We start from the raw sequence: 26,760 nt of genomic DNA, 5'->3' as shown, positions 1-26,760 counted from the left end.
ACGTTCCCCGGAGCAGTTGAGCCGAGGTTCATGGTTCAGACTTCCAACTTATAACCAAACCCGTTTTTGAGATTTTGGTGACCCTTGGGAGAACTAAAAAAATTAGGCCCATAATCAAAAATTTAAGTTACAATTTACATTTGTGTTTTCAGTCGCGTTGTGTTTGTCGCTATTATGGACATAACATATGATATTGTGGTCATTGCAAGTATCGTGATTATAAATTTTTAATAACATATGCTAGTGTGGACATAACGATTGTAGATATTGCGGTTATGAACAATATTATTATCATTGCATAATGATCATCGTTGTGGTTACAAACCGTTATTTAAGTAATTGTTTTTAATAAAAAGGGTTGAAAAATATAAATTTTAAGGGCAATTCCATAACGACAAATTAAAAAAAAAACATATCCCTACTAACAAATATTAAAAACAAATTTAAGAGTATGCTCATAATATCAAAAACTAAAAAAATTGAGCCTCTAATAAAAATACTGAAAAAGTTGGACTCATAATAACAAATAAATATTAGAAAAGAAATTAAATTTTAAAAGTATGCCCCTAATAAAAAATAGTGAAAACCTAATAATAGTTATTGAAAATAATTAGGCCTTTAATAAAAAATATTGACAAACATTGAACAATAATACAAATATTAGAGAAAAATAAATTATAAGAGTTAGGCCCTAATAATAAATATTAGAAAAAGATTGAGCCCATAATAATAAATATTGTTAATAACAAGTATTAAAAATAATTTAGCCCTATAATTAATATAAAACTATTTTTTCATAAATATAATATATAATAAAAATTTTGAGTCCTGGGCAGGTGCCTCTCCTGCCCAGACCCAGGTACGACTTTGCTTATAACATAATAATAATAATAATAATAATAATAATAATAATAATAATAATAATAATAATAATAATAATAATAATAATAATAATAATAATAATAATAATAATAATAATATAAATTCAGTTATTTACATTCTTGGACTTAAAACTTGACAATGAAACACTAAGAATAGAGGTAAAAGTAAATGAGCATAAACAATTTTTTTATGTTTCTTTAATAAACGAATGAGTGCAAATAAAGGTTTGTTCAATTCATTCATATTCCTAATAAGCTCATATATTGATTTGTTTACAAGTTTTTTTATTTGGTTTTCATTTTTATTTTATTTTTATATTTGAAATACTGATTAAAATATGAACTAAATTGAACAAAAGATGAACTTTGAAGTTCAAAATATAACGTCTAAGAAACCTAAAGAACGGTGATGTAATTTTACTGTTTTTATTTAGCTTGCAAATAAATGAATAAACATAAGCAACTAGAGATATTAATAAATATATAAATGAACATGTTCACGAACATTAAATGAACATGAACACCTTGAAAAATAAATAAACAAACACAATATTATTAAAAATTTAAATGAACATAAATCGAACATGAACACTTTCAAAAAATAAACAAACAATACGAACATAACCTTAATTTTTTTTACACAATTATATATAATAAAGAAACATTGAGAATATAAAGTTAAGTATAAAAATGTAATTAAATTTTTTGTTAATTAATCATGGATTACATCCGAGAAGTAATGGTTTTCACTCAAATACACCTATCTTACAGCTAACGACCAAGCAATAACATAAAATACATCTATAAATAGGTAGTTAGGACAATGTAGACGAATTTCGACTTTAAAAGTACACATATATTTTGCTGTTCATTCTCAGATCCACGACTTTAAATTTGAAACACGTGTAAAAATTCAAATTCCAACACCATTCTAACGTTTTCTTTTATCAATAGTATTAAAAATAATAATCTCATTAATTATGCTATTATAAGGTGCTCCAAAACAGAAACAAAAAGGAAGCCGAACTTCAGTGAGAGTCACTATTATTAAGCCGTTACCAGTCGTCACACGTGACATCTGTTTCTAGTAAGTAAAGACCAAACGTGTAAGAAAGCAAACTACTTTCAAATCCCTCGTGTTTGACCAAATTCAGCTTACTTCTATTATTACACACGCCAACGAAAAATAAGTTTGCAGTCAAACATCGCGGCTTCACAGTTGACTTTCGTTCTTTATTTAAAGCACCTCCCAAAGTTTCCCATATTCACAACTCAAGCAATAAACCACAGCAACAGGAAGAAGAAGAAGAAGAAGAAGAAGAGGAGAAGGAAGAAGAAAAGCCAAGTGATTTTAATATTCGGATTCGTAATGAAGAGAGAAAGAGAAAACGTAAACGACATTCAGGGTTTCGACATTGCTAAATGTCTGATGCTTTTGTCTCAAGGCTTTGAAACGACCAAGAAACCGAATCCTTCGATCGACAACGAGGTTTTCGAGTGCAAAACTTGCCACCGGCAGTTCTCATCGTTCCAAGCATTGGGCGGCCACTGTGCCAGCCATAAGAGACCCAAATTGGCGGCGGAGAAAGCGAATGAAGAGACACATTCGTTCCTTAGTTTATCGACGAAGCCCAAGACTCACGAGTGCTCCATTTGTGGCCAGGAGTTTTCGATGGGGCAAGCTTTGGGTGGCCATATGAGACGGCACAGATCCACCGTGAACGAAACCGTGTCTCCACCGTTTCCGGCAGTTTCGGCTGTGCAGGTGTTGAAGAGATCGAACAGCAGTCGGAGGGTTGTGTGTAATTTGGACTTGAATTTGACGCCATTGGAGAATGATTTTCAAGTTTTGTTTGGAAACAAGGCTCCCAAGATTGATATCTGCTTTTGAAATTTTTATTCCCAGATTGTAAACGCTTGTAATCTTCGTTTAACCGCATTTTCTTCATTTCTTCTTGAACCGAATTCATTGGCAATTTCTTTATATAAATTTTATGATAATACTACATTCAGATTCTTTTAGTAAAACCATTGTTTTTATTTTTAAACTACATAATAGAAATTAATTTTATTAAATAAATAGATATAAAATATAAAAAAGTATAATTTCAATATAAATTCTTTTTAAAAAATCAAAGTAGATTAATTGTAATAACCAATCATTTATTCTAAAATCATCAAAGATTACAAACTAGCCATTAAATAGTAAAAAATAAAATCATATATAGAAATAATTGAAAATTTTAATCAAATAACTAATACTAACAAACATTAATAGTTGGCGATGAAAGATAAATATCAACAATATTAATATAATGATAATAATATATTAAATTTTGATTTTATTATAGTTTAAATACAATTTATTTGTAATAATTACGAAAATTTATCAATATAAAAGAAATTACATGAGATTCATCAAGATAGATTAATATTTTTTAGTTCTTATATTTTAATTTAATATGATTTATTTATAATATTATTAATGTTATAAATTATTCCAAATACATTGTTTAAAACTTCTGATAACGGAGATATTTTATTTTAAAAATCAAGATTTGTTATCCCGTTTAAAAGTTGAAATTATGATGATTATTTTTATGAATTGATTATTAAATAATATTTAATTTAGCCTCGCGATTTGAGTTATTATTAAAATAAAGAACCCACATCGATACTTTAGTCATAAAATAAAAAATATATTAAATAAAAAATAAATATTAAATTTTAATAATGACTAATTACACCATTTTGAATTTTAGAAATATTAAATTATATATTTTGTCTATGATTTGAATATGTCTACTTCTCAAATATAATATATATGAAAACTAAATTCTAGGGTTTTATGTTGTTTGGCATCGTATTTTTTTCTGCCGTCTTTGGCACGATTTTCTGAGCATTGATCTCAGTCTATCTTTTCAGTTTGTTTTTCCAGTCTGATCTTCTTCAGTTATTCTTAATTTTCTTGGTCATCTTGCTTTATTATGGGAGCAGGGAGTTGACAAGTCTCAATTTGGAGGATGAGGAGGATGAAGTGTTCATAGTCGGACAACCCAGCAATTCACAGCAAATTACTTTCGACAATTGTTTAGTTCGCCGTTTTCAAACTTCAAGTATGATTAATTTTCAAGCCATGAAGGTAACTTTAGCAAACGTCTGGCACCTTATTGGAGGCATCTCAATTACGGATCCAGGGGAAGGAAAATTCTTATTTCGACTATACTATGAAGTGGATTTACAACAGATTTATTTGGAGGGACCGTGGTACTTTAATTCACACTTACTGGTCTTCCACCGATTACTACAAGTTGATTTCTGGGTGCCAGTTAATGATTTGCCAACAGGTTCTATATTGGAACAAATAGCACGACAATTTGCAACTTTATCGGTCGGTTCCTTGGCTATGATTCTATAGCAGTATCGTTGGGATACAGGGGTTGTATGCCTGTATCAGAATTCGAGTGAGTATTGATGTCTGAAAACCTCTGAAGCGAAAGAAGAAACTTGTGCTACCGAACAGAGCAGAGTCTTATGCTACTTTTCAGTATGAAAAATTAAAGTTATTTTTTTTCTCTGAGGAAAACTTGGGCACGGAGAAAATTTTTGTCCTGTACGTATTCTTCAAAATAAAAGTGACCTTCCTCTATTGTGGGATGTTTCTATTTGAGCACCTCAAAGGAGAAGTGGAGTGGTGACCAGCCCCTAGTTACGGGAAGAAAATAAGAGTATTACCAGTTTGAAGACACTAGTTTTTTTTTCATTTTGTTTATTATTATTATTATTATTATTAGTATCTATTTTTTTATTATTATTAATAAATATTATTAAATAAATATTACAGGCCTATTTTACAAATCTGAAAGCCTGACAGATGACCTAGTTACACGACCCAAAGATATCAATCCCGAAGCCCAACAGTGACCGGCCTAAATCCAAGAGTTTAAGGGAAATCCTAAATCGTTTAGGGTTTGTGTCTCAGCCGCCATCATCAATCTCAGCCGTTAGATATGGTAAGATCTAACAGTCCAGAGATGAAAACCATAGGGTATCATAACCCTAGGGCCACGAGCCGCCGCCTCTGTTTCCAGCTGCTCCACATCGCCGCCTCTGCTGATTCCACTGCCATGTGGTCCAAACAACTACTGTCGACGCTCTATCGCTGCCACAGCTCCGACGAAGACTCTAGAAGACCGAGAGCAGCCTTCCACGTTTAAGCCTAGGGTGAGTCACCATTATAGTTTGGTGACTCACCGAACGTCGCCCCTATTACCCGGTTTGAGCCAAACACTGTGGTGGCTATAAAAGCCACTACCGAACCTGTAAACAAAAAAAGGGGAACAACCAACACAACAACGAAACAGAGGAGCAACCGAGAAAACAGAGGCCAAAGAACTACACACCAACGATCCCAAACAAATACAAATCGAAAGAAAAGAAGCCGGAATACTTACCAACATCGGAGGTCTTCGAAACGTCGCCGGAGACGCTGTTCCAACCGAGGTAAAAGCTTAGGTTTTTCTTAGATCCAGGGTGATCTAAGAGGTTTTAGACTAAAAGAAGGCCATATTTGGTACTAGGGTTGAAAAATAAAAAATTTTGGGGTAAATATTTAGATTCCGACCACCGTTGGTGGTGGTTAGCGGCGCCAGACGACTGCCGGTCGGCGCCGGACTTCCCTCCGGTGAGGGAAACTAGAGAGAGGTCAGAGAAAATTTTTCTCTCGGTTTTAGAGAGAGAGAAGGGAATAAGAAAATAAACAATTTTGGCCTTAAGGCCATTCAGTTTAGGGTTTAAATACCTCTCCCCAAACGATGTCGTTTTGGGGAGGGGCCAATGTGTAATTTGATAAGGGTAAAACCCCGTCTGCAGTCCATCAGTTTTATAACTTTATATGTAAGTCACTAAATTCAATTTATGATCCTTTTAATTCGGCCTCTTAATTTATTTATTTTATGATTTAGTCACTGACTTACTTATATATAATTTTAGGTAAAATAATCGAAATAACCATTATAATTTTGTTAAATAATATTTTAGTCCCGAACAACATGTTTTAATTTGTTTTAATTTTATGTTCGAATTTTATATAATTTTATTTTAGTCCCTAAATTAAATAAATGTAAAATAGTATGCTTAGTCCCTGTAATTTTAAATAAATAATTACTAATTAGGGTATCTAATTTTAATAAGTTATAATTTAGTCACTAATTTTAATATTTTCGCATTTCATAATTCAGAGGTCTCTTACGGAAGCTGCTCTCAACCTGGTGTTGGGGGTAGCCTACTATCTTACCTCCCCCTTACCCCATACATATAGAAAAAAGGGACAACCATTTTATTACTTTTTATATTTTAAATATATAGTTTTAATTTTATTCAATGTTTAGTTATATTTTAATTCTATATGTTTATTTTTTAATATATTTAATTATTATTATTATTATTATTTAGTCATATAAATATATATGTAATAAATAATATTTATTTATTTATTTGTTTTCTATTAAAATCCTATTTATAAATTTAATTTTATATAAATTACTTTTAAGAAAAATAATCATATTTTAATATTTTTTAGTTTTTAATATTAAGGAAATGGGCTGTCTTAAAGCACCTGAAGTCTTTTTCTGATATTCTTAAATAAATAAATATCCTAGTTTTATAAATTATATATTAATTTATTTTAATTATTTTTAGAGAAATGTTTTATTAATATTTATTTATTTTTAATATTAAGAAATGGATTGTCTTAAAGCACCTAGAAGTCTTTTTCTGATATTTCTAAGTAAATAAATATCTTATTTAAATAAATATATATATATTATATTTTCTTAAAATTATATTAATAAATTTGAAATAACAGGATTATGAATTAAATATATTTTTGAATTTTTAAATTTTCAATAATAGAGACAATTTATAATTAATGAGTACCAATTTTGGGCGTTGTGGGGGTGCTAATCATTCCCCAAACATAATTGACCACAAATCCTTTTTTGTTATTAAAAAGAACGAAATTTTGGTTAAAACGCAGACCAGTTTATCTTTTAACTGACGTTTTCTTAAAAACTCTTTTAAAAGATAATTTTTAGGTATTTGACCCACCTGACCCAAAAGGTCGATGGTGACTCCCAAAACATTTTAAAAACCATTTATTTACATCACTTTTCCCGCCAAGTAAAAATTTTGTGCCCGGGCGAAAACCGATTACGACAGCTTGGCGACTCCACTGGGGACTAATCAAGCTTTAAAATCAATTATAAATTGTCTCCATTAATTAGAAATTAAAAATTCATATATTTAATTTATAATTCTTTCTTTTCAAAATTTTTATATATATACTTATTATTTTAATAATATTTTATATATTCTTCTTTATTACTGTTTTTATTTTATTTTCATGTATTAAATTTCATTGTTTATTTGCTTGCCAGAGGTTTGAATATTTCTCCTCACACACAACACGAACATTGTATAACATAAGCTTTATAATCAAGTTTGTCCATTTTAAAGTGGGAGTGAAAGTGACGTCTTCGTGAGAATTTATTCTCTGTGTCAGACCTAGCAAGTAACTTTCGGGGTTTATATATCATATGTCTTCGTAAGAATTTATTCTCCGTGTCAGGCATAGAGAAATGTGTCCCCTCGAATTGAACTAGATCCTCTTAAGTCTGTAAAGGACTAGGATTGAGGGTTTGGCAGCCTATGGGGCACCAACAAGGACAGTTCGAGTACCTTTACTCCTAGAGCTGAAACCCTGCATATAATAAACCTTAGAAATTCTCCTGATCTAAGATTGTACTGAACCTCTGTCCGTAGGTGTACACAAAGGAGAAATAAGCTCTAGATTTTAATTTAATTTATTTTATTTTTTCTCTAAAAAATGCTTGTGAACTAGAAATCATGCGGTTAGGTTAATTTTTCCAAACAAAGCATGAAACTAGAAATAATGAGATTAGGATTTATACCTTGATAGATAAGAACTTTTCTTTCCATTAATTGGTACTAACCAATTTATTTTTTCCTTTATCATTTTTATACATTTTGTTTTGCTATAACTTTTTATATTGATTTCTTTTGATTGCATTGCATGATCATGGCATAACCAAAAGGTGTTGACTTGAAAGACTGTTCATCAAATTGGAAAGAATTCATAAATGGACAAAAAGTTTTATGATCGAACAAAATATGACGCAGCCATGGAATGGCATCCTGAGGGAACTCTGAAGATAGAGGAGAGCTATACGCCCAAAGATTGTATGCCTATTGAGGAGCAAATGGAGATACGAGAAATAAGAAAGAAGATGTCCAAGATGATGGGAAGAATATATGTTTTGACCAAAGGAAAAGAGATTCCTGCACAAAAAGAGAAAGCTCAATGAACATAACCCTGCAATCTCAGATATACAAGGAACTTCGGATCTTAACCAATTTGAGAAATTACAGACAGTCATCATTCATATTCACAAATCGTCTGGAGATACCAAAGAAATAGTGACAACTGTAAAAGCTCCTAGAGATGAGAAGAAATCATGTAATCTGAAATCGTCGAAGTTTAGTCTGATCCCGATTTCTAAAACTCAGGTTCAATCCAAGATAAAAGGTGATTCTAATTTTGATGCTATCCCCATATCATATAAAAAGTTATATGAAAAGCTACTTGAAGCACGAGAAGTGGCTCCGTATTACATAAAACTGTTCCAACCTCCGTATCCGAATTGGTACGACATCAATGTTTATTATGAATATCATGCTGGAGCTCAAAGACATACCATCGAGAATTGTCTTACCTTCAAACGTCGAGTCTAAAGTCTTTTGGATCATGAAACCTTACAATTTATGATAAATGATCGACCTAGTTTGGTAACTGAAGGTCCTGCTAGATTAATACCAAAAGTCATCAAAGGTAAAAATATTAGTAGGGGTATCCAGAAGGAAGAAGATTTGCTGAGGTCTGAGGCTCAAATACGTCATTTAAAGATTGAAAACGATAAATTGAGCACCAAAATGGAAACCATGCATGAAGATTTCCAGACGATCATTCAAGCCTTTCAAAATACTGGCATAGGAAACACCCCAGAAGAGTGGATAACAGGAGTCACCAAATCAAAAAAGAACTGCAACATATATGAAGATCTTGTCCAAGAACTTCTTGAACACAAAGGTTCTCTTACAAGGGAAAATGAGCAACTCCGAGAATTGATACAAGAAGATGAAGGAAAAAGAGAATGTATTGGAAGAAACTGCAATCCAGACAAGCAATATGGCCCATAAGCTGATAGACTAACTTGGCTTTAGAGAAGAAAATGGGAAAGTTATCCCCTATATGTAAAGTTTTGTTAAAGTTAGAACTGAAAGCTATCCCCTATATGTAAAGTTTTGTTTGATGCACAGAAACTTTTGTGTTCAATGAAATCTGCTATAAGATGATCACTCTTGAGTAACACATTTTCATACATTCATTTGCATTTCACATCTTTGCATTTTCATTTGTATTCATACTTTTGTGTCTGCTTTTGCATTGCAAAGTTTGCATTTTTATTTTGCATTTTCACATTTATATTATTTTTTATTTTATTTATTCAAGTATTGTTATATACATTAATTAAAAAACCATATAAATAATTCATGAAGGATTCTGTAACAGTAAAATCGAGACAATTCATTCATATTATTGTATCATCATCATGAAAACAATGGAGCAATCTTATGAAGGACTACAAGATCAGTGGCCAGAATAATTGACAGGGTTACCTCAAGATACAAGGAAAGAAGCATCAGATTCAATATCAGATGGATCAAATCAAATTATTTAGGGATTGGCATCTGATAAAGAATAGATAACTGATAAAGAGTAACCATGCTATCAGATTGAAGAGTCGAGAATGATAACATACCCTGGGGCATCCCACTCGAAACCAAGGAATAATCTCATTAATTATTCACAATATAAGGAGACATTAACAAGGATGGATGAAGCAATCAGAAATATGAAAAATGTTAATGCCTCTTACAAAGAACTAGAAGCAAGAGAACTTAGCTTGGTTCCAGATTTGGTTATTCCCCATGAATTCAAAATGCCAGATTTTGAGAAATATGATGGCACCAGTTGTCTCCTAATCCACCTGAGAATGTTTTGCAGAAAAATGGAAGGATATTTAAGTTCTAATGATATGTTAATTCACTCTTTCCATGATAGCCTCGTTGGCCCAGCAATATTTTGGTACAATCAGTTGACCCAAGAATAGATCAAGAGATGGGTTGATTTAGCTGAGGCATTTTTAAGACAATATCGGTATGTTAAAGGCTTAGCTCCAACACGTATGAATCTTCAAGGAGTAAAGATGAAAACCAATGAAGGGTTTAAGGATTATGCCTTAAGATAGAGAGGAGTGGCAGCACAAGTTCAACCTCCCATGTTAGAAGAAGAGATATCACATATGTTTCGGGATTCCCTTCTTGCTCCTTTCTGCGAGTTAATGTTGGCAAATCCTACGAAGGAATTCGGGAATCTTATGAAAAATGGAGAATTAATTGAAAATGTAATCAGCAAAGGAAACTCAAAAGTCACGTCCGAGAGCCCGACGGATCAAAAAGCGAAAGTTGACGATGTGAATGAGTGTCGCATCCAGAGTCTCCGCAAATGCAAAAGAAAAAGAGCAAGTAGTTGTTCGGATTGACCAAAGAAAGTCACACAATCAAGAAATACTTTAGATGTGTTCCAAACTTCTATTTCAGACTTGTACCCTCATTTTATTAAAGGTCAATACATCACACCAAGACCAACGAAAATGACACCAAACCTTTCTGCTCATAGCTATGATCAAGGTAGTGTTTGTGATTTCCACTTGGGGGTATATGGGTATTCCACGGGCAATTGTAGGCTATTGTTAAAAGAAATGGAGATGCTTGTTGACAAAGGGGCTTTGACCAAGAGATGATCAAGAAATGGGGGGCAAATGAGGACAAGAACCATGGTCCGATTACACACCTAACATTAAAGGAGTAATGAGGTAGGATAAATAAACAAGTGGAAGTTGATATCTACCACTGTAGTACCTTTCATTTTAAGCATCTTGTTTGAACTTGTTTTTTGTTCCTTTCTCCGCCTTTTGTACAATAAATAAATTTGTGTTGCTTTTATGGTTATGAGCAAGGAATCAAATTTTAAACTTGAAATTCTTGAGTATCAGGTAGATTAAATATTCTTTTAATTTTTCAAGAGTTATAGATCTTTGGCAAGTGGTAAAATTATATCTTCCTTATTCCATCCAACGCCAATTACTTGACCCATACCAAAACCAAATCCTGACACTACAATTATCTGAGATTCTGAAGAAATGTCTCTACTTGTTTTTGAGACACCAACTCCAGATGTTTACTAGTTTATGATACTACCTTCCACCATATACACTACTTCATAAGTCACACTTTTATCCTCCCAGATACAAAATCATCATAAACCAAAAAAACCTCAAAAGAACCAAACTTTCAATTATCCGTGAATCTTCCTGCAAGAAGAGACGAGATGAGGCATCATGGATCAATTTATTGAAGATAATTTCTAGTGATTGGGGCATACTCAAAGAAGAAAAAAGGATTAATTTAAATAAATATATCATGCATTAATTACATTATTTTCATGTAAATGAAAGTTAATCTTGAATATTCATCCCCCTGGAGATACATTTTTTCACAAATACTTCTATGTATGAGATAACTGAATTTTGCGATCAAGTATACAAACTCAGTGACATATCGCCCAAAGATCAATAGGGCAGTTGAAGGATTAAATAAGAACATTAAGAGGATCATTACAAAGATCACTGAAACTTACAAGGATTGGCACGAGAAGCTACCTTTTGCCTTATATGCATATTGAAATATTGTTCGAACATCACTGGGGCAACACCTTATTGTTCAGTCCTACCGATTTAAGTTGAGATCCCACCACTTTGTATCTTGAAGGAGGTAAAATTGGAGGAGGTTGAAGGGATCCAAGCTCGATTTGATCAATTAAACCTTATTGATGAGAAAAGATTGAAAGTTATTTACCATGGGTAGATGCATCAGAAACGGATGATGAAAGATCACAATAAGAAAGTACATCCGAGAGAGTTCCAAGAGGGTGATCTAGTTTTTAAAAGAAATCTTGCCTATACATAAAGATTTACGTGGGAAATGGATGCCTAATTAGGAAGGGTCATATGTTGTAAAAAAAGGACCTTTTCCAGAGGAGCATTGATTTTGGCAGAAATGGATGGAAAAGTTATGAGAAACCAAATAAACTCAGATTCTGTCAATAAATATTATACTTGAAGAAGAAAAAATAGAAAAAAAGGAAACAAGGAAAAAAAAGGAAAAAATGAAAAAATTGAATCAAAATGGGTGACTCATAGAGTCTCAAGTTACAAGATTGATTAAGTACAATTAGTTCAAAGATTCATATTCAACAAGAAGCACAAGAAATATTGGAGATGAATGAATCTTATGGAAAAATCCCCAGCAAAGCAGATCCAAGTCAAGCAAAGCAAGATTGAAGGCATCTAATTAAAAGATAATATCTTCAGAATTCATTCCGCCTCTCAAGATTGATTTTTATTTGCAAAAATTAGTTTTTAAAATCTTTAATGCATGATATGAAAAATGATAAAAGAGGGGTTCAAGATGTAAATTTTTAAATAACATCTTGAAACCAAGGGAGGATTTAAGTTGAAAACCTGAAAAGGCGGCTCGAATATTGAATGGTGCAACAATGACATAAGAGACGATCTTAAGCTCTTGATGAAGCACTGCACATCCCAAAGACATTTCTGAGAGTCTGGAAACAATAAGTATCTCTACAAGATGAGCATAACAATCATTTCTTCAAGTTAATGAAAGCCCAAAGAGACATATATGTTGGACTAACCTGAGAGACCATACTTTACCAGAATCAACCTACACCTTAAATCAATCAATAATTTTAACACTTGCCATAGGACTATGATTTTTGAATGATTTAAAAGAGTAGTTAATTTATTTGATAATCATTAATTTTATGTCTTATGATTTGATTCTATTGTGAACCTATAATAGGCAATATTTTCCAAAATTCTTTCATTCTTCGATAAATAAAGGAGAAAAAACATTTTCAAACAGGACAGTCTCTAATGAGGAAGATCCTTGAAGCAAGTTGCCTTTATTGTAGAAAAAGAAAGTGATACCAAAAAGATGAAGCATTTCACGTTCTTGAAAGAAAGTGGTACAAGAAGCCAGAAAGTCTGGAGAATTGAACTTGTAATGCCCTCTCTTGTGACATTATCAACAACTCATCAAGAATGATTACCTTGTGCTAAAGGAACATACTGAAAGCCCATTTCAACTAAACCTATCCATGGTTTGGGAAGAATGTGATATGGAGGTGTATCTTGAAGCAGCAGAAAAGACAGTCGTTGTAGCAGTCATTGCAAGGAAATGCACCAACAAAAATCTTCTAGTTCATCCTGATTATGTTTATTTCTTCCGGTAAGGTTGTTACACTGGATGCCACCAACAACAAGGTTGAATCAACACATCTCATCAATTGCTCCAACCGATCACCATTCAGTTCTTACGCATCTGTTTTCAAAGGTATGCCAAGACAGTAGAAGGCAACCTCTGCATCACTGATCCTAGAGAAAAGAGACAGGACATTGATATCACCGGGGAACATGTCTCTAGCAGATCCTCCTCATCGTGTATGGTTTTTAGGGAAACCTATAAGCATTTCCACTTCATCAGGTTCAATGGACCAACTTTATTCCTTCCAACCCATACCAGATTTCATTTTTGACACTCATCAAGAACATACTTCTGGACACTCGAAGATGGCTCATCGTCATAAGCTTCAAGAGCCTTACAGATCCTTTCTGTCAATTTGGCACTTCCTGTACATGTTTGTAAATAGTTCAACTTTGTTCTTGGATCCCAGGAAGGCCACTATTTTTTGTCAATGGAAAAGCATCATGTATGGTGCGTGGAGGAAGCGGAATAAGAGAAAATCTATTCTCAATTGACAGATTATGAATATAGCCCCTTTTGCTTGCAGCATCACAAAAAATACTTCAAATATGCAAATTCTAGCTCTACATCGTATATGTACCGTGACATTTCGGTCCAAACACCAATTGGAGCAAGTGCCACGTTCTCATAGTAGAAATAAAGAGACCAATAACATCTTCTGGAAGTTTTCTTTGAGTTATCTGATATGGGTCGGTAAAAACCCCAAAACCAATCATTGGATTTGGAAGATGAACTGCATGATCGTCTTCATTAAGAAGCTTCTGTTCAAGCTTCCTTTGCTTCTTCATTTTCAAAAAAAATCATACCCTAAGTTTCGTATTTTCTTGTAATTAGGGTCTTTGTATAATGACTTCCTATCTTCTATCGTAAGAAGTGCGTCAACAGCCTTAGCCATTTGAGCAACACATATAAAATCTGTCAACTCTTCGATTGATGAATCCATACCTTATCTCTCCATCGCTATTGAAGCCTCAGCCTCTGAGTACCCCATTTTCATCAAGTATAACAGTTTATTCTCCTCATCAGAATTAGAATTCAAGATTTCCTTGGTATCAGAAGAACTATGAATATCTGTGAAATCATCCTGAAAGACCGCTTCATAATCACAGAAAAGTATATTCCAAAGATAGACTTCATTGAAAATAAGGTTCACTGTGTCATCCTGGAATGAATTTCCAAGTGATTTATACCACTCTGTCTAACTAAGATCCCTCCATATTCAGAAGATGGACACCTCATTCAGAAGAGACACATATCTCATACATTTCTGTCAGAATGATTGATTACTTCTTAAGTTTGTGACAACATGAAGAGAATTCTTCCAGTTACTTGACAACATTGTTGTTTAGTGACACCAGAATGAGAATATTCAAGATAAAAAGATTTGAAACACGAATAAAGCCATAAGTACCCACAACCGAGTATTGTCAAAATTGGACCTCGTGGGGATCATGATATTCAAATCAAACAAACATTGAGAGTAAGCCTTACAGTTTAAACTGTTGGGGTATTTTGAAGACCCAATTCAGACAGATCCATGTAGGACATCTCGAAGGCTCATTTCAACCAGAAATAGAATGTTGGGGCATTTTGAAGGCTCACAACGATATAAATAATTTGGTATTCTTGGAGGCTCATCTCAGCAAGAAGTAATGTTGAACACATTTTTAACATCTGTATTAGCAAATGTTGGAGCATTTTTAAAGGTCACTTCAGACAAATCCATGTGGGGCATTTTGAAGGCCCACTTCAGTATGAATATTTGGGTATTTTGAAAGTCAATTTCAGACATAAATGATTCATGAGAGACATTTTGAAAGCTTATTTTGAGGGTTCACATCATCAAGAATATTAATGCATTTTGAACGTTTGTATCAGCAAATATTGGGGCACGCTAAAAGCCCATTTCAATCAGAATCAAGAATGTTGGTGCATTTTGAACGTCTGTATTAGAAAATGCTGGAACATGCTGAAAACACATATCATCTTGCAGAAAGATCATTGATTTAAGCAAATATTTCCAATAAGACAGAAAAGAATGAAGAATGAAAATGGTAAAACAATAACAATCGAGCTAACTATACATAATTGCTTCGTTCATCAGGCAGTTGTATCAGGGTCATGATGTTGAACAAATATTTACTCAGCATGTATGGTTTCAAATACCCAATCTTTTTAACCATGTGTCACATGACAATGTGTTATTCGTTAAGCTACATCACAGTTGCATAGATAAAGATGGTCCCCAGGCAGACCATTCGATCTAAGGTTCAGTTCCTCAAAATCTCGGCTTTGAATGTTGTATTTGTGTCGGTGAATGATTGGAAATATTTCTTTGAGATTCCTGATAGTTAGTTTCAATCATACTGTTGGGGTTACGAAGCTATTTTTCACATCAGTTTTCGCTTACTTGATGACATTGAAGAGGGAGGCTTGACTTACGTATATTATTCTTATTTCCGTTGTTACTGGGGTTATCATTACCAGCCAGGGTGAACCAAGTTCTCATCTATTTGGTTTATCATGTGCGTTTCATCTACAACAGCAAGACTTCCATGAACCTTTTTCTGTACATGGCTCCTATAGTTGATGTGTTTCTACTTCCTACAACACTCATTATGGAAGAAAACGTTATCGATATCATACTTGTTCTTGCCAGAGATGATATCAAAAGTAGTTGGTATCTCTTATTCAATTTGGCACTAGCATATCTCGTGAATTTGACCAACTTTTTGGTCATACCAGCATCTCATTTGTATTCCCACTAAGTTTTGTTCTCAAGTGATCTTGGGACATCATACAAAAGCTTTGAACAAATATACAAAGAGCTTCATTGATGAGAAATCTGTGCAGAAGTCACAAGAAAGGATGAATGTTTGTCAAATACTTTACAAATATATGAGCAGAAACCACATAAAATGATGAATATGTTGTCAGATGGTTTATGAACCAGTGATTATGGTGTTGTACCAATGTTGTAATCATATGGTATTTCCATTTATGGATGCAAGATAAAGCATGTCTTCTTCAACCCCAAGGTCAGAAGTGATATATGATGAAGATTTCTTTCCACGGAAGGGAAGCAGAAATTTTAACAACAAGAAACTAGTGGAGTCAACTATGGTTGAACGACAGGTTGTTGTTAAGCATATCGACATGATATGGTCCAAGTTGTCTTGTTCGAGATCCCATTAGTTGTGGAGACATGAAAGGAATTAGGATAAATCCTCCTTATGATGTGTTTCAAGAATCAAATCAGAACATACACTGATCTCCTAATTAATCTCTGCTGAGTTTGACATATCTACATGTACATTCTTCAAAGATGATAGATACAATCTTCAAATATGATAGATACACTCTTCAAATATGATAGATTCTCTTTTCAAAGATGATAGATTCTCTTTTTAAAGATGAAATCTTTATTGGATTTTTACACAAGTCCAGATGAAGAAAGCCAATGTTATCAAAGACAAAATGGGACATAAAGGTCATAGTTCTGACTACGACAAGAGTTCCATAAATGAAACAATTCTTCTGAGACTTAAATGAAGTAAAGAAGATACAAAGATACCAGTTGATCAAATGGTTCTTCAGAAATATAGCATATGTTGCTACACTGATATCCAGAAGTAACCTTAGAAATAAATGATCAAGTAAAGGAATACCAAGTTTACCACTTTGAAGTCAAATGAAGATTGCATCAACATTCATGCATTCATAAGAACATCATTTGCACAATAGACAATTCATTACATCGATACATTTGATTGTATCCGAACATGAAGTTTTACAGATCTTCGTATGAAAAAGAAGATTCATGATGGAAAATATCTTACAAAAGGAATGTAGAATTCAAATCACATCAGAAGAAGCAAACATCGGAAGAATAAATGGTCGTAATCCACAAAAGAAGTATTATTTCGGGGCATGTCACCCAATCAACCAAGTTATTTTGAAAAAAAATGAGAAAACGATTTTCAAAATGTCTCATTTAATCTTTTCTAAAAATGAAATTGTTGAATAGTAAGAAAACGATTTCCAAAGTTTCCTACTTAGTAAACTATTTCCCACATCTGTAAGACCTTCAGTGCATGATGTTTTTAAAAACCTTCGGGTCATCTGTATGCCCTTCAGTGCATGATGTTTTCAAAACCTTCGGGTCATCTGTAAGCCCTTCAGTGCATGATGTTTTCAAAAACCTTTGAGTCATATGTAAGCCCTTCAGTGCATGATGTTTTCAAAACCTTCGGGTCATCTGTAAGCCCTTCAGTGCAGGATGTTTAAAATCCTTCGGGTCATCTGTAAGCCCTTCAGTGCAGGATGTTTTCAAAACCTTCGGGTCATCTGTAAGCCCTTCAGTGCATGATGTTTTCAAAACCTTCGGGTCATCTGTAAGCCCTTCAGTGCATGATGTTTTCAAAACCTTCGGGTCATCTGTAAGACCTACAGTCCATGATGTTTTTTTTAAAGCCTCTGGGTCATCCATCATACCTACAGTGCAAGATGTTTTCAAAAAGCCTTCAGGAGATTTTTGATGTTTTTAAAGCCTCCGGGTCATCTGTAAGACCTACAGTGCAAGATGGTAAGACCTCAGGGCCATTCATAAGATCTTTGGGCAAAATGTTTTCAACTTCTCCAGGTAGAGTTCATAATGAGAAGAACTCATTTGAAGAAGGAAGAAAAAGTTCATAATGAGAAGAATTTGTTCAACCTTTTACTCGAATTCATTACTCGATGGATCAACTTTTCCAGAGAAGTTCATAATGAGAAGAACTTATCTGAAGAGGAAGAATAAGTTCATAATGAGAAAAGCTTGTTCAACCTTTTGCTTGACTCTATCACAGAAGGAGATAGATCATCATCAACATTTCCAGAAGTGTTCATAATGAGAATAACTCATTTGAAGAAGAAGAAGAAATCCATAACGAGAAGAATTTATTCAACTTTTTGCTAGATTATATCACAGAAGGAGATAAATTGTCATCCCTAGTGGAAAAGTTCAAAATGAGAAGAACTAATCCCGAAGAAGAAGAACGTGTTCAACATTTCCATCTTAATCAAGTGAAGTCAAATGAAAAAAAACTTATTGTCTTTTCGTCCTTGCCCTATTCTCATTAACATAAGAATGAGCAAAGAGGGGCAGCTGAAGACACTAGTTTTTTTCATTTTGTTTATTATTATTATTATTATTATCTATTTTTATTATTATTAATAAATATTATTAAATAAATATTACATGCCTATTTTACAAATCTGGAAGCCCGACAGATGACCTAGTTACACGACTCAAAGATATCAATCCCGAAGCCCAACAGTGACCGACCCAGATCCAAGAGTCTAAGGAAAACCCTAAACTATTTAGGGTTTATATCTCAGCCGCTAGCATCAATCTCAACCGTTAGATCTGGCAAGATCTAACGATCCAGAAGCCTCTAGATGAAAACCCTAGGGTATCATAACCCTAGGGCCACGCGTCACCGCCTCTGCTTCCAGCCGCTCCACGTTGTCGCCTCTGCTGATTCCACTGCCATGTGGTCCAAACAACTACTGCCGATGCTCTATCGCTGCCACACCTCCGACGAAGACTCCAGAAAACCAAGAGTAGCCGTCCATGTTGAAGCCTAGGGTGAGTAACCACTATAGTTTGGTGACTCACCGAACGTCGCCCCTATTACCCGGTCCAAGCCAAACACTATGGTGGCTATAAAAGCCATTACCGAACCTACAAACAAAAAAAGAGGAACAACCAACACAGCAACGAAACAGAGGAGCAACCGATAAAACAGAGGGCAAAGAACTACACACCAACGATCCCAAACAAATACAAACCGAAAGAAAAGAAGCCGGAATACTTACCAACATCGGAGGTCTTCGAAACGTCGCCGAAGACGCTGTTCCAACCGAGGTAAAAGCTTAGGTTTTTCTTAGATCCAGAGTGATCTAAGAGTTTTTATACTAAAAGAAGGCCATATTTAGTACTATGGTTGAAAAATAAAAATTTTGGGGTAAATATTTAGATTCCGGCCACCGTTTGTGGTGGCCAGCGGCGGCAGACGGCTGTCGGTCGGCGTCGAACTTCCCTTAGGTGAGGGAAGCTAGGGAGAAGTCAGAGAGAATTTTTCTCTCGGTTTTAGAGAGAGAGAGGGGAAGAAGAAAATAAACAATTTTGGCCTTAAGGCCATTCGGTTTAAGGTTTAAATACCCTTCCCCATATGATGTCGTTTTGGGAAGGGGTCTGTGTGTAATTTGATAAGGGTAAAACCCCATCCGCAGTCCATCAGTTTTGTAACTTTATATTTTAGTCACTAAATTCAATTTATGATCCTTTTAATTCGGCCTCTTAATTTATTTATTTTATGATTTAGTCATTGACTTACTTATATATAATATTAGGTAAAATAACCGAAATAACCATTATAATTTTGTTAAATAATATTTTAGTCCCAAACAACATGTTTTAATTTGTTTTAATTTGATGTTTGAATTTTATATAATTTTATTTTAGTCCCTAATTTAAATAAATGTAAAATAGCATGCTTAGTCCCTATAATTTTAAATAAATAATAACTAATTAGGGTATCTAATTTTAATTAGTTATAATTTAGTCACTAATTTTAATATTTTCACTTATTTTTAATTACAAGTTTTATTGCTTTTTATATTTTAAATATATAATTTTAATTTTATTCAATGTTTAGTTATATTTTAATTCTATATGTTTATTTTTAATATATTTAATTATTATTATTATCATTATTATTATTATTATTATTATTATTATTATTATTATAGTCATATAAATATATATGTAATAAATAATATTTATTTATTTATTTTCTATTAAAATCCTATTTATAAATTTAATTTTATATAAATTACTTTTAAGAAAAATAATCATATTTTAATATTTATTTATTTTTTAATATTAAGGAAATGGGCTGTCTTAAAGCACCTAAAAGTCATTTTCTGATATTCTTAAATAAATAAATATCCTAGTTTTATAAATTATATATTAATTTATTTTAATTATTTTTAGATAAATATTTTATTAATATTTATTTATTTTTTAATATTAAGAAATGGAATGTCTTAAAGCACCTAGAAATCATTTTCTGATATTTCTTAGTAAATAAATATCTTATTTAAATATATATATATATATATATATATATATATATATAGATATATATATTAATATATTTTCTTAAAATTATATTAATAAATTTGAAATTACATGATTATGAATTAAATATATATTTTTGAATTTTTAAATTTCTAATAATAGAGACAATTTATAATTAATGAGTACCAATTTTGGGCGCTGTGAGGTGCTAATCCTTCTCCAAACGTAATTGACCACGAATCTCTTTTTATTACTAAAAAGAACGAATTTTTTGTGAAAATGCAGACTAGTTTATCTTTTAACTAATGTTTTCTTAAAAACTCTTTTAAAAGATAATTTTTATGTATTCGACCTACCTGACCCAAAAAGTCGATGGAGACTCCCAAAATATTTTAAAAAATCATTTATTTACATCACTTTTCCCGCCAAATAAAATTTTTGTGTCCAGACGAAAACCGATTACGACACAGTTTAGTTACTAGTGAATCGATAGCAGATAAACAAGTCATGAAATCTAAAGCTTGGGTTGAACAGGCATTTGCACTTCAAACATACGGTCCCTCATAGGAAGGTGTTATTGATGTGACCATGACATTGGTGGAAGAGGATAATCCCTTAGATAAAATCGAGAATGCAAGGCGACCGTCGAACGACCAGTTAACCTTGGCTGGATCTGATGGAACATTAACTGAAACCCTAAAGATATCGACAGGCTTGAAAACCCAGGCCAGCCGGACGCAATGAAACTTTTAAGTTGGAACGTCCGAGGGTTGGGGTTGCCCCGAACAGTTCATTGTCTCAGGCACATGCTGAGAGATATAAACCCAACTGTAGTCTTCTTTATGGAGACAAATGCCTCGCGTAGGCTTGAATTCCTCAGTAAGAGATATGTTCCAAAGAATCTACATAGTGGATGTGGAAACCGCTTCCACAACAATAAGGTGGATGATGGTCGGGATGCCTACATAGAGGAGAGAATCTGAAAGAAAGTCCCACTCAACTCGGTCGTACGCCTTCTCTAGATCTACCTTGACCCCCATCCACTTGGTACCTCCTTTTTTCCATCGCATGGAATGAATAACCTCTTAGGCCACCAGGATATTATCGGTAATGTTTCGCCCTGCAATAAAACTAGCTTGGTTCTAAGCAATAACTTTAGGAAAAATCGCTTTAAATCTATTAACAATGATTTTAATGATTAATTTATACAACACGTTGCATAAACTAATCGGTCGTAAATCTGAGAAGGACTCAGGATGATCAACCTCAGGAATCAGAACCAGAATTGTTTTGTTTACCTCGGGGTCTATGTGATTGCCACTAAAAAACCTTTGATCCAGCTACAAATCGAGCTACCTACCGTACTCCTTTGGCTCTGAAAAATATGGCATGCAAGCCGTCTTTACCGGGTGCCTAAAGCGGATTCATATCGAAAAGGGCGATTTTGATTTCTTCATCGGATACCGGATCATTGAGACCATGAATATCAGCTGGGGACAGCTTAGGGAACGAGCCTCGGATAGGAAACTTATCGAATATGTTACCGTCATCCCTGTAGAGGGACGCAAAGAAAGAAGTAGCTTCCGCTCGAAGGATGCCTTCATCCATACACCATTACCCATTGCTTAGCTTGAAAGCTTGAACACGGTTAGCTTTTCGTCGGGCAACGACTCTGCTGTGGAAGAATTTAGTGTTGCGGTCCCCGTCCACAATCCACAAACACCTCGCCTTTCAAATCCAGAGAAGCTCTTCACGGTCCAGGATATCCTCCAGTTTCTTGTGTAAATCCATCTCCTTGGCAATTAAATGATAAGAGGGATTGTAATCAAGTTTGGCGTGAAAATTGGCCAATTGGTGCTTGGTCTTACGTTTCTCTTGGAAGATGTTTCCATACACATCCCTGTTCCAGTTAATAAGTAAATTAGAAAAATCATGAAGAGAAGCTATAAGATTACCATTATGGCTTCAGTTATCCCAGACGAAAGCGGAGAACTGGGGGTGTTTGGACCATCCCGCAAGGAAACAAAATGGCCTAGATTGCTGTTGAGAACAGGAACCAGCAGATTGAAGGAGACGGCCGATGACGGACTTGATGCGCGGGAGATGAAGAATACGGGCTGATGGTGCAAGCTTAATCAGTCTTCATTAGCAATCATACGATCTAACCGCTCGTGAACACCACCTCTCGTCCAAGTGAAGCGAGGACCAATGAAACCCAAGTCTTCTTGCTTATGATGGTGCAGCAAATCATGGAAAAGGTGGCAGCCAGCTCCTCCTCTCTTGCCACCAGACTTCTCATTGTCATCTAAAATATTATTTACATTGTGTTAATTACGTGTAATCCAGTCTTCTAGCTTATGATGGTGCAGCAAATTATACGATCTATTAAATAATTAATTTCGACTAGAGTTTAAGTTAAATATTATTCTTGTTTATAATTTATTAATTACACTATTTAACATTATTTAGTATGTATTAATTACACGAATTGACATTTTTTTACCCTTAGGACACACGTCATATTGTTACTATCTTATTATATGGTTAAATTTATTGGATTATTTAGAATTATGATTAAATTAATAATTAAATTAATAATATATATAATTTTTGGAAACTAAAATTATGATTATACCGGATTATATAATATTTTTAATTAAATATTAATGTTCGGCGATTAAAACAGAAAAAATTGTAACGTTAGTGGTCAATTATGCAGAAAAAAATAGTATAATGACCAAAATAGGAGAAAAGTAATAGTATGGTGACCGATAGGTATAGATTACCGTCAAATTAATTATCCGATGTTTAACGTCGCACAGAGATCGGGATCAAGATCAAAATCAGATCCGCAGAAACCTAAGTACACGTGTACGGTCCGATTGAGGCCCCACAGAATGTGATCGTACAATTGCATCATCTTATGTCTTCTCTTCCGCCAAAAACCTCAAAATACTTTCCACCCTTTCTAGATCTCGCGACAATCACATTCCGTACAATCGCCGGTTTGTTTTCCGATCAACCACTGCCGGAAAGCTTTCCTTCTATCCGATCACCGATCATCGAGTTCTTAATCAATCACCTCATTGCAGGTATTTTACACAAAGAAGATCTTTCTTTTACTTCCCTCCCCCCCTGCTAACCGTTTTCTTAAAATTTGCGAAGACTGTCTTCTCGAAAGGTTTTATAGTTTTTGTTTACTTTCAAATAAATGTTATTTTGATTAGTGAACTTCACAGTGTTTAGCACTCGAAATGTGATAAATTTCTGAAAATGGTTTTATGTTACACAGTTTATGAGAGATTAGGATTATTTGATCTTGGAGTTCTTCAATTGATTGATTCACTAATTTTAGCAAATATTAGCGATTAAAGGTTTCAATCTAAACTAAAATTTACGTTCTCTGCTTCAATCAGGCGTTACTGAACTTTTCTTTTCTGCTTAGTGGTAAATTTGATCCTTTATTTTAATGCAATATGGTGCATGTTTGACTTGTTATGAAGATAGAGTTTTAACTGTTTAACTTTTACAGCAAAGTAGAAGCAAACTTTGAAGTAAAGCTTCAAAATGGTATGTTTTGAATGTGGCTCAAGTGATTTATGCTTTTGATACTGTGTATCAGTTTTGATTGATTCAGTGGTTTTTCTATTTCTCAATAGTTGTAATTGACTAATGTAGGTGGAGAAGCACGGATGAACTAGATACATATGTGTAAGACAGTAAGAGTAAAAAAAATGTCATATTGATTATTTTATAATTTCTACAATTCTATTAGCTAAATCATGTGTTTGTTGACAGTAAGAGTGCCCAAGTGCGTCTTTAGGTGGGCTGTGCATTAGCACTAGACAAGGTGCGTCCTTAGGGGCCTGCATGCATGTGTGTGCCAAGTTGAGCTTTTTGTAAAGCGATAGGTTCTATAAAAGCTCAACTTATTGAAGTTATCTAGTGATTCTTTTTTTATAATCTTTGATGGCATGTGGTTAACCTTGATACTAGATCATTGAAAAGATTCGACTGTTATTGTTATTCTCTTCTGCATGGCATGACAGTCTCTGATTAGGAATTTGTTACATGTAACAGTCTTTCCAGAATGAGGGCATTTGGGCGAAAAAAGGTGCTGGTTTAAACAATGGTGAGATGACGTATGATACTTCATCTAGAGTTGACCCTAAGCGCTCTAATCAATGGTTCATGGATGGTACCGAGACAGACTTATTTCCTAACAAGAAGCAGGCAGTTGGAGTTCCAGCTACCAACTTTTTTTCTGGAATCTTGAATTCGAATGATTCTCCATGGGGAAATGCATCTGGTTTTACTTCAATCTCGGGGCAGTTTGCTGAACGGTTTTTCAATACTGAAACAGCTCGAGCAGTGAACTTTGATGATCGAAGCTTTTCATCTGGTAATACAGAGAAAGCTCTCATGGGGAGAAAGGTTAATGAAGATTTATTTACAAGTGATCCTTCATTTGGTTTATCTATGTCTCATACACTGGAAGATCCTCGATCTGGGTTGAACTTCGGAGGGATTAGGACGGTAAAAGTCAGTGAGGTTAAGGATTCAGATAATATCATGTCTGCATCAATGGGATATGTGTTTAATAGGGTTGACAATAAGTCAGTGTCAACTGATCATGCTTACAACAAGGTGGAAGACGGTATTATGTCGATGGGCTTTCCTTATAACAAAGGGGATTCTATTGGTGACACCTATGAAAGAGAGAATAATCTTTTCACGTCTATGGGACAATCTCATAGCAAAATTGAGGATAACAGTGCAATTACAATGAGAAATACCTTCGACAAGGGTGATAATAATTTCATGTCTATGTGTCAAACCTACATCGGGGCAGATAATAGTTCTGTAACTGTGGGTCAGACCTACAGTAAAGGAAATGATAGTGCCATATCTATTACACATAACTACAAGGGAGACAGCTATAACTTGTCAGTTGGTCCGTTCTATAGTAGGGGAGAGAGTACTATTATATCGTTTGGTGGTTATAATGATTATGATACAAATCCATCGGGGAGTATTATATCAAGCTATAACTTCTTGATGGGTCAGTCTTTGGTCCAAAGATCAAATGCTCCTAGTGCGAAAGAGTTGGTTCAAACCAATAATATCATTGCCTCTGGAGCTGAAGTTTCTAGGAAGAAAGATGAGCCAAAAACATCGAAAAAAGCTGCTTCAAATAACTTCCCATCAAATGTTAAAAGTTTGCTCTCAACTGGTATGCTTGATGGAGTTCCAGTCAAATATATTGCGTGGTCACAGGAGGTAAAAGCTCATTTCATGTGTTCTTTTAGTTTACCTTATTCTCTGGTTATAAGTTTGCTTCTTTTTATGAACTTCAGAAGGAGCTCTGTGGCGTAATAAAGAGTTCTGGATATCAATGTGGCTGTCAGACATGCAATTCTTCTAAGGTGGGGTTTTCCGTTTTACCATTTGTATTGAGGGATGGTTAGGCAAAGTATGTGTGCTCTGACTTCCTGGGTTTCTACATTCCAATAGGTGATCAATGCATATGAATTTGAGCAACATGCTGGTTGCAAAACAAAACACCCAAACAATCACATATACTTTGAGAATGGGAAGACAATTTATGGGATCGTCCAAGAGCTGAGAAGCACACCGCAGAATATGCTATTCGACGTTATTCAGACTATAACCGGCTCACCTATTAACCAAAAGTGCTTCCGGCTTTGGAAAGGTAACGTAAGCTATTGAACTCAAATTGCTTTAGTCCCACCTAACTTGAGTTGCTATAGATAAATCCCCAAACATCATTTATCTTGCAACTACATTTATTAAGTTCTCATGATCGATTAAAATAAAAGGGTCTCCTAAACTTTCTTTCTCAGAGTCATTTTTAGGTGCCACTGTTGAACTTCAACGTATATATGGGAAGGATGAAATGAAACAATTGCCGTAAAGCAACCGTGTTCATTGGAAAGGTAGGGTTATCTATCTTTTGTGCATATGATGGAAGTGAACTTTACGAGACATTTATGCTTGTTAATGGTGACGGCCACTAACTGAACTTTGGCTCCTTTTCTTCTTTATAATATGGGCTAGGCATATGTTAAAATGTAGGAGTCAATGCCTCGAAAAGGATACTTGTTATTTTGTGTATTTTGCATGTATCTCAGCAACATGTAGTCGATATGAATTGAAAATAAGATGAAACCTAAATTTTGCTTCACT

The 26,760-nt window shown here is 33.9% G+C and overlaps 2 protein-coding genes across 3 annotated transcripts; both read left to right on the top strand.

Moving 5' to 3' along the window:
• The first annotated feature begins 2,220 nt into the window (after nt 1-2,220).
• LOC120192748 (zinc finger protein ZAT11-like) lies at nt 2,221-2,795 on the top strand. The gene has a single exon (XM_039195475.1). It carries the CDS (start codon nt 2,251-2,253, stop codon nt 2,770-2,772), a length of 522 nt encoding a protein of 173 aa, XP_039051406.1. The 5' UTR covers nt 2,221-2,250; the 3' UTR covers nt 2,773-2,795.
• Nucleotides 2,796-23,462: 20,667 nt separating this feature from the next.
• LOC120192737 lies at nt 23,463-26,730 on the top strand. 2 transcript variants are annotated; one of them, XM_039195468.1, is made up of 6 exons: nt 23,463-23,645; nt 24,086-24,123; nt 24,634-25,833; nt 25,911-25,979; nt 26,068-26,266; nt 26,418-26,730. In XM_039195468.1, the coding sequence occupies exons 2-6, from the start codon at nt 24,121-24,123 to the stop codon at nt 26,486-26,488; spliced, it is 1,542 nt and encodes a 513-aa protein (XP_039051399.1). In that variant the 5' UTR covers nt 23,463-23,645; nt 24,086-24,120; the 3' UTR covers nt 26,489-26,730. The 2 variants fall into 2 exon arrangements, with proteins under 2 accessions (XP_039051399.1, XP_039051398.1); XM_039195467.1 differs by lacking the exon at nt 23,463-23,645 and having other exon boundaries at nt 23,960-24,123.
• Nucleotides 26,731-26,760: the final 30 nt, after the last annotated feature.

Source organism: Hibiscus syriacus, unplaced genomic scaffold (genome assembly GCF_006381635.1).
Source record: "Hibiscus syriacus cultivar Baekdansim isolate YM2019G1 unplaced genomic scaffold, ASM638163v2 tig00116978_pilon, whole genome shotgun sequence".
Classification (NCBI taxonomy): Eukaryota; Viridiplantae; Streptophyta; class Magnoliopsida; order Malvales; family Malvaceae; genus Hibiscus; species Hibiscus syriacus.
The sequence above is the reverse complement of the archived record's forward strand: the minus strand, read 5'-3'. Positions and strand labels throughout refer to the sequence as shown.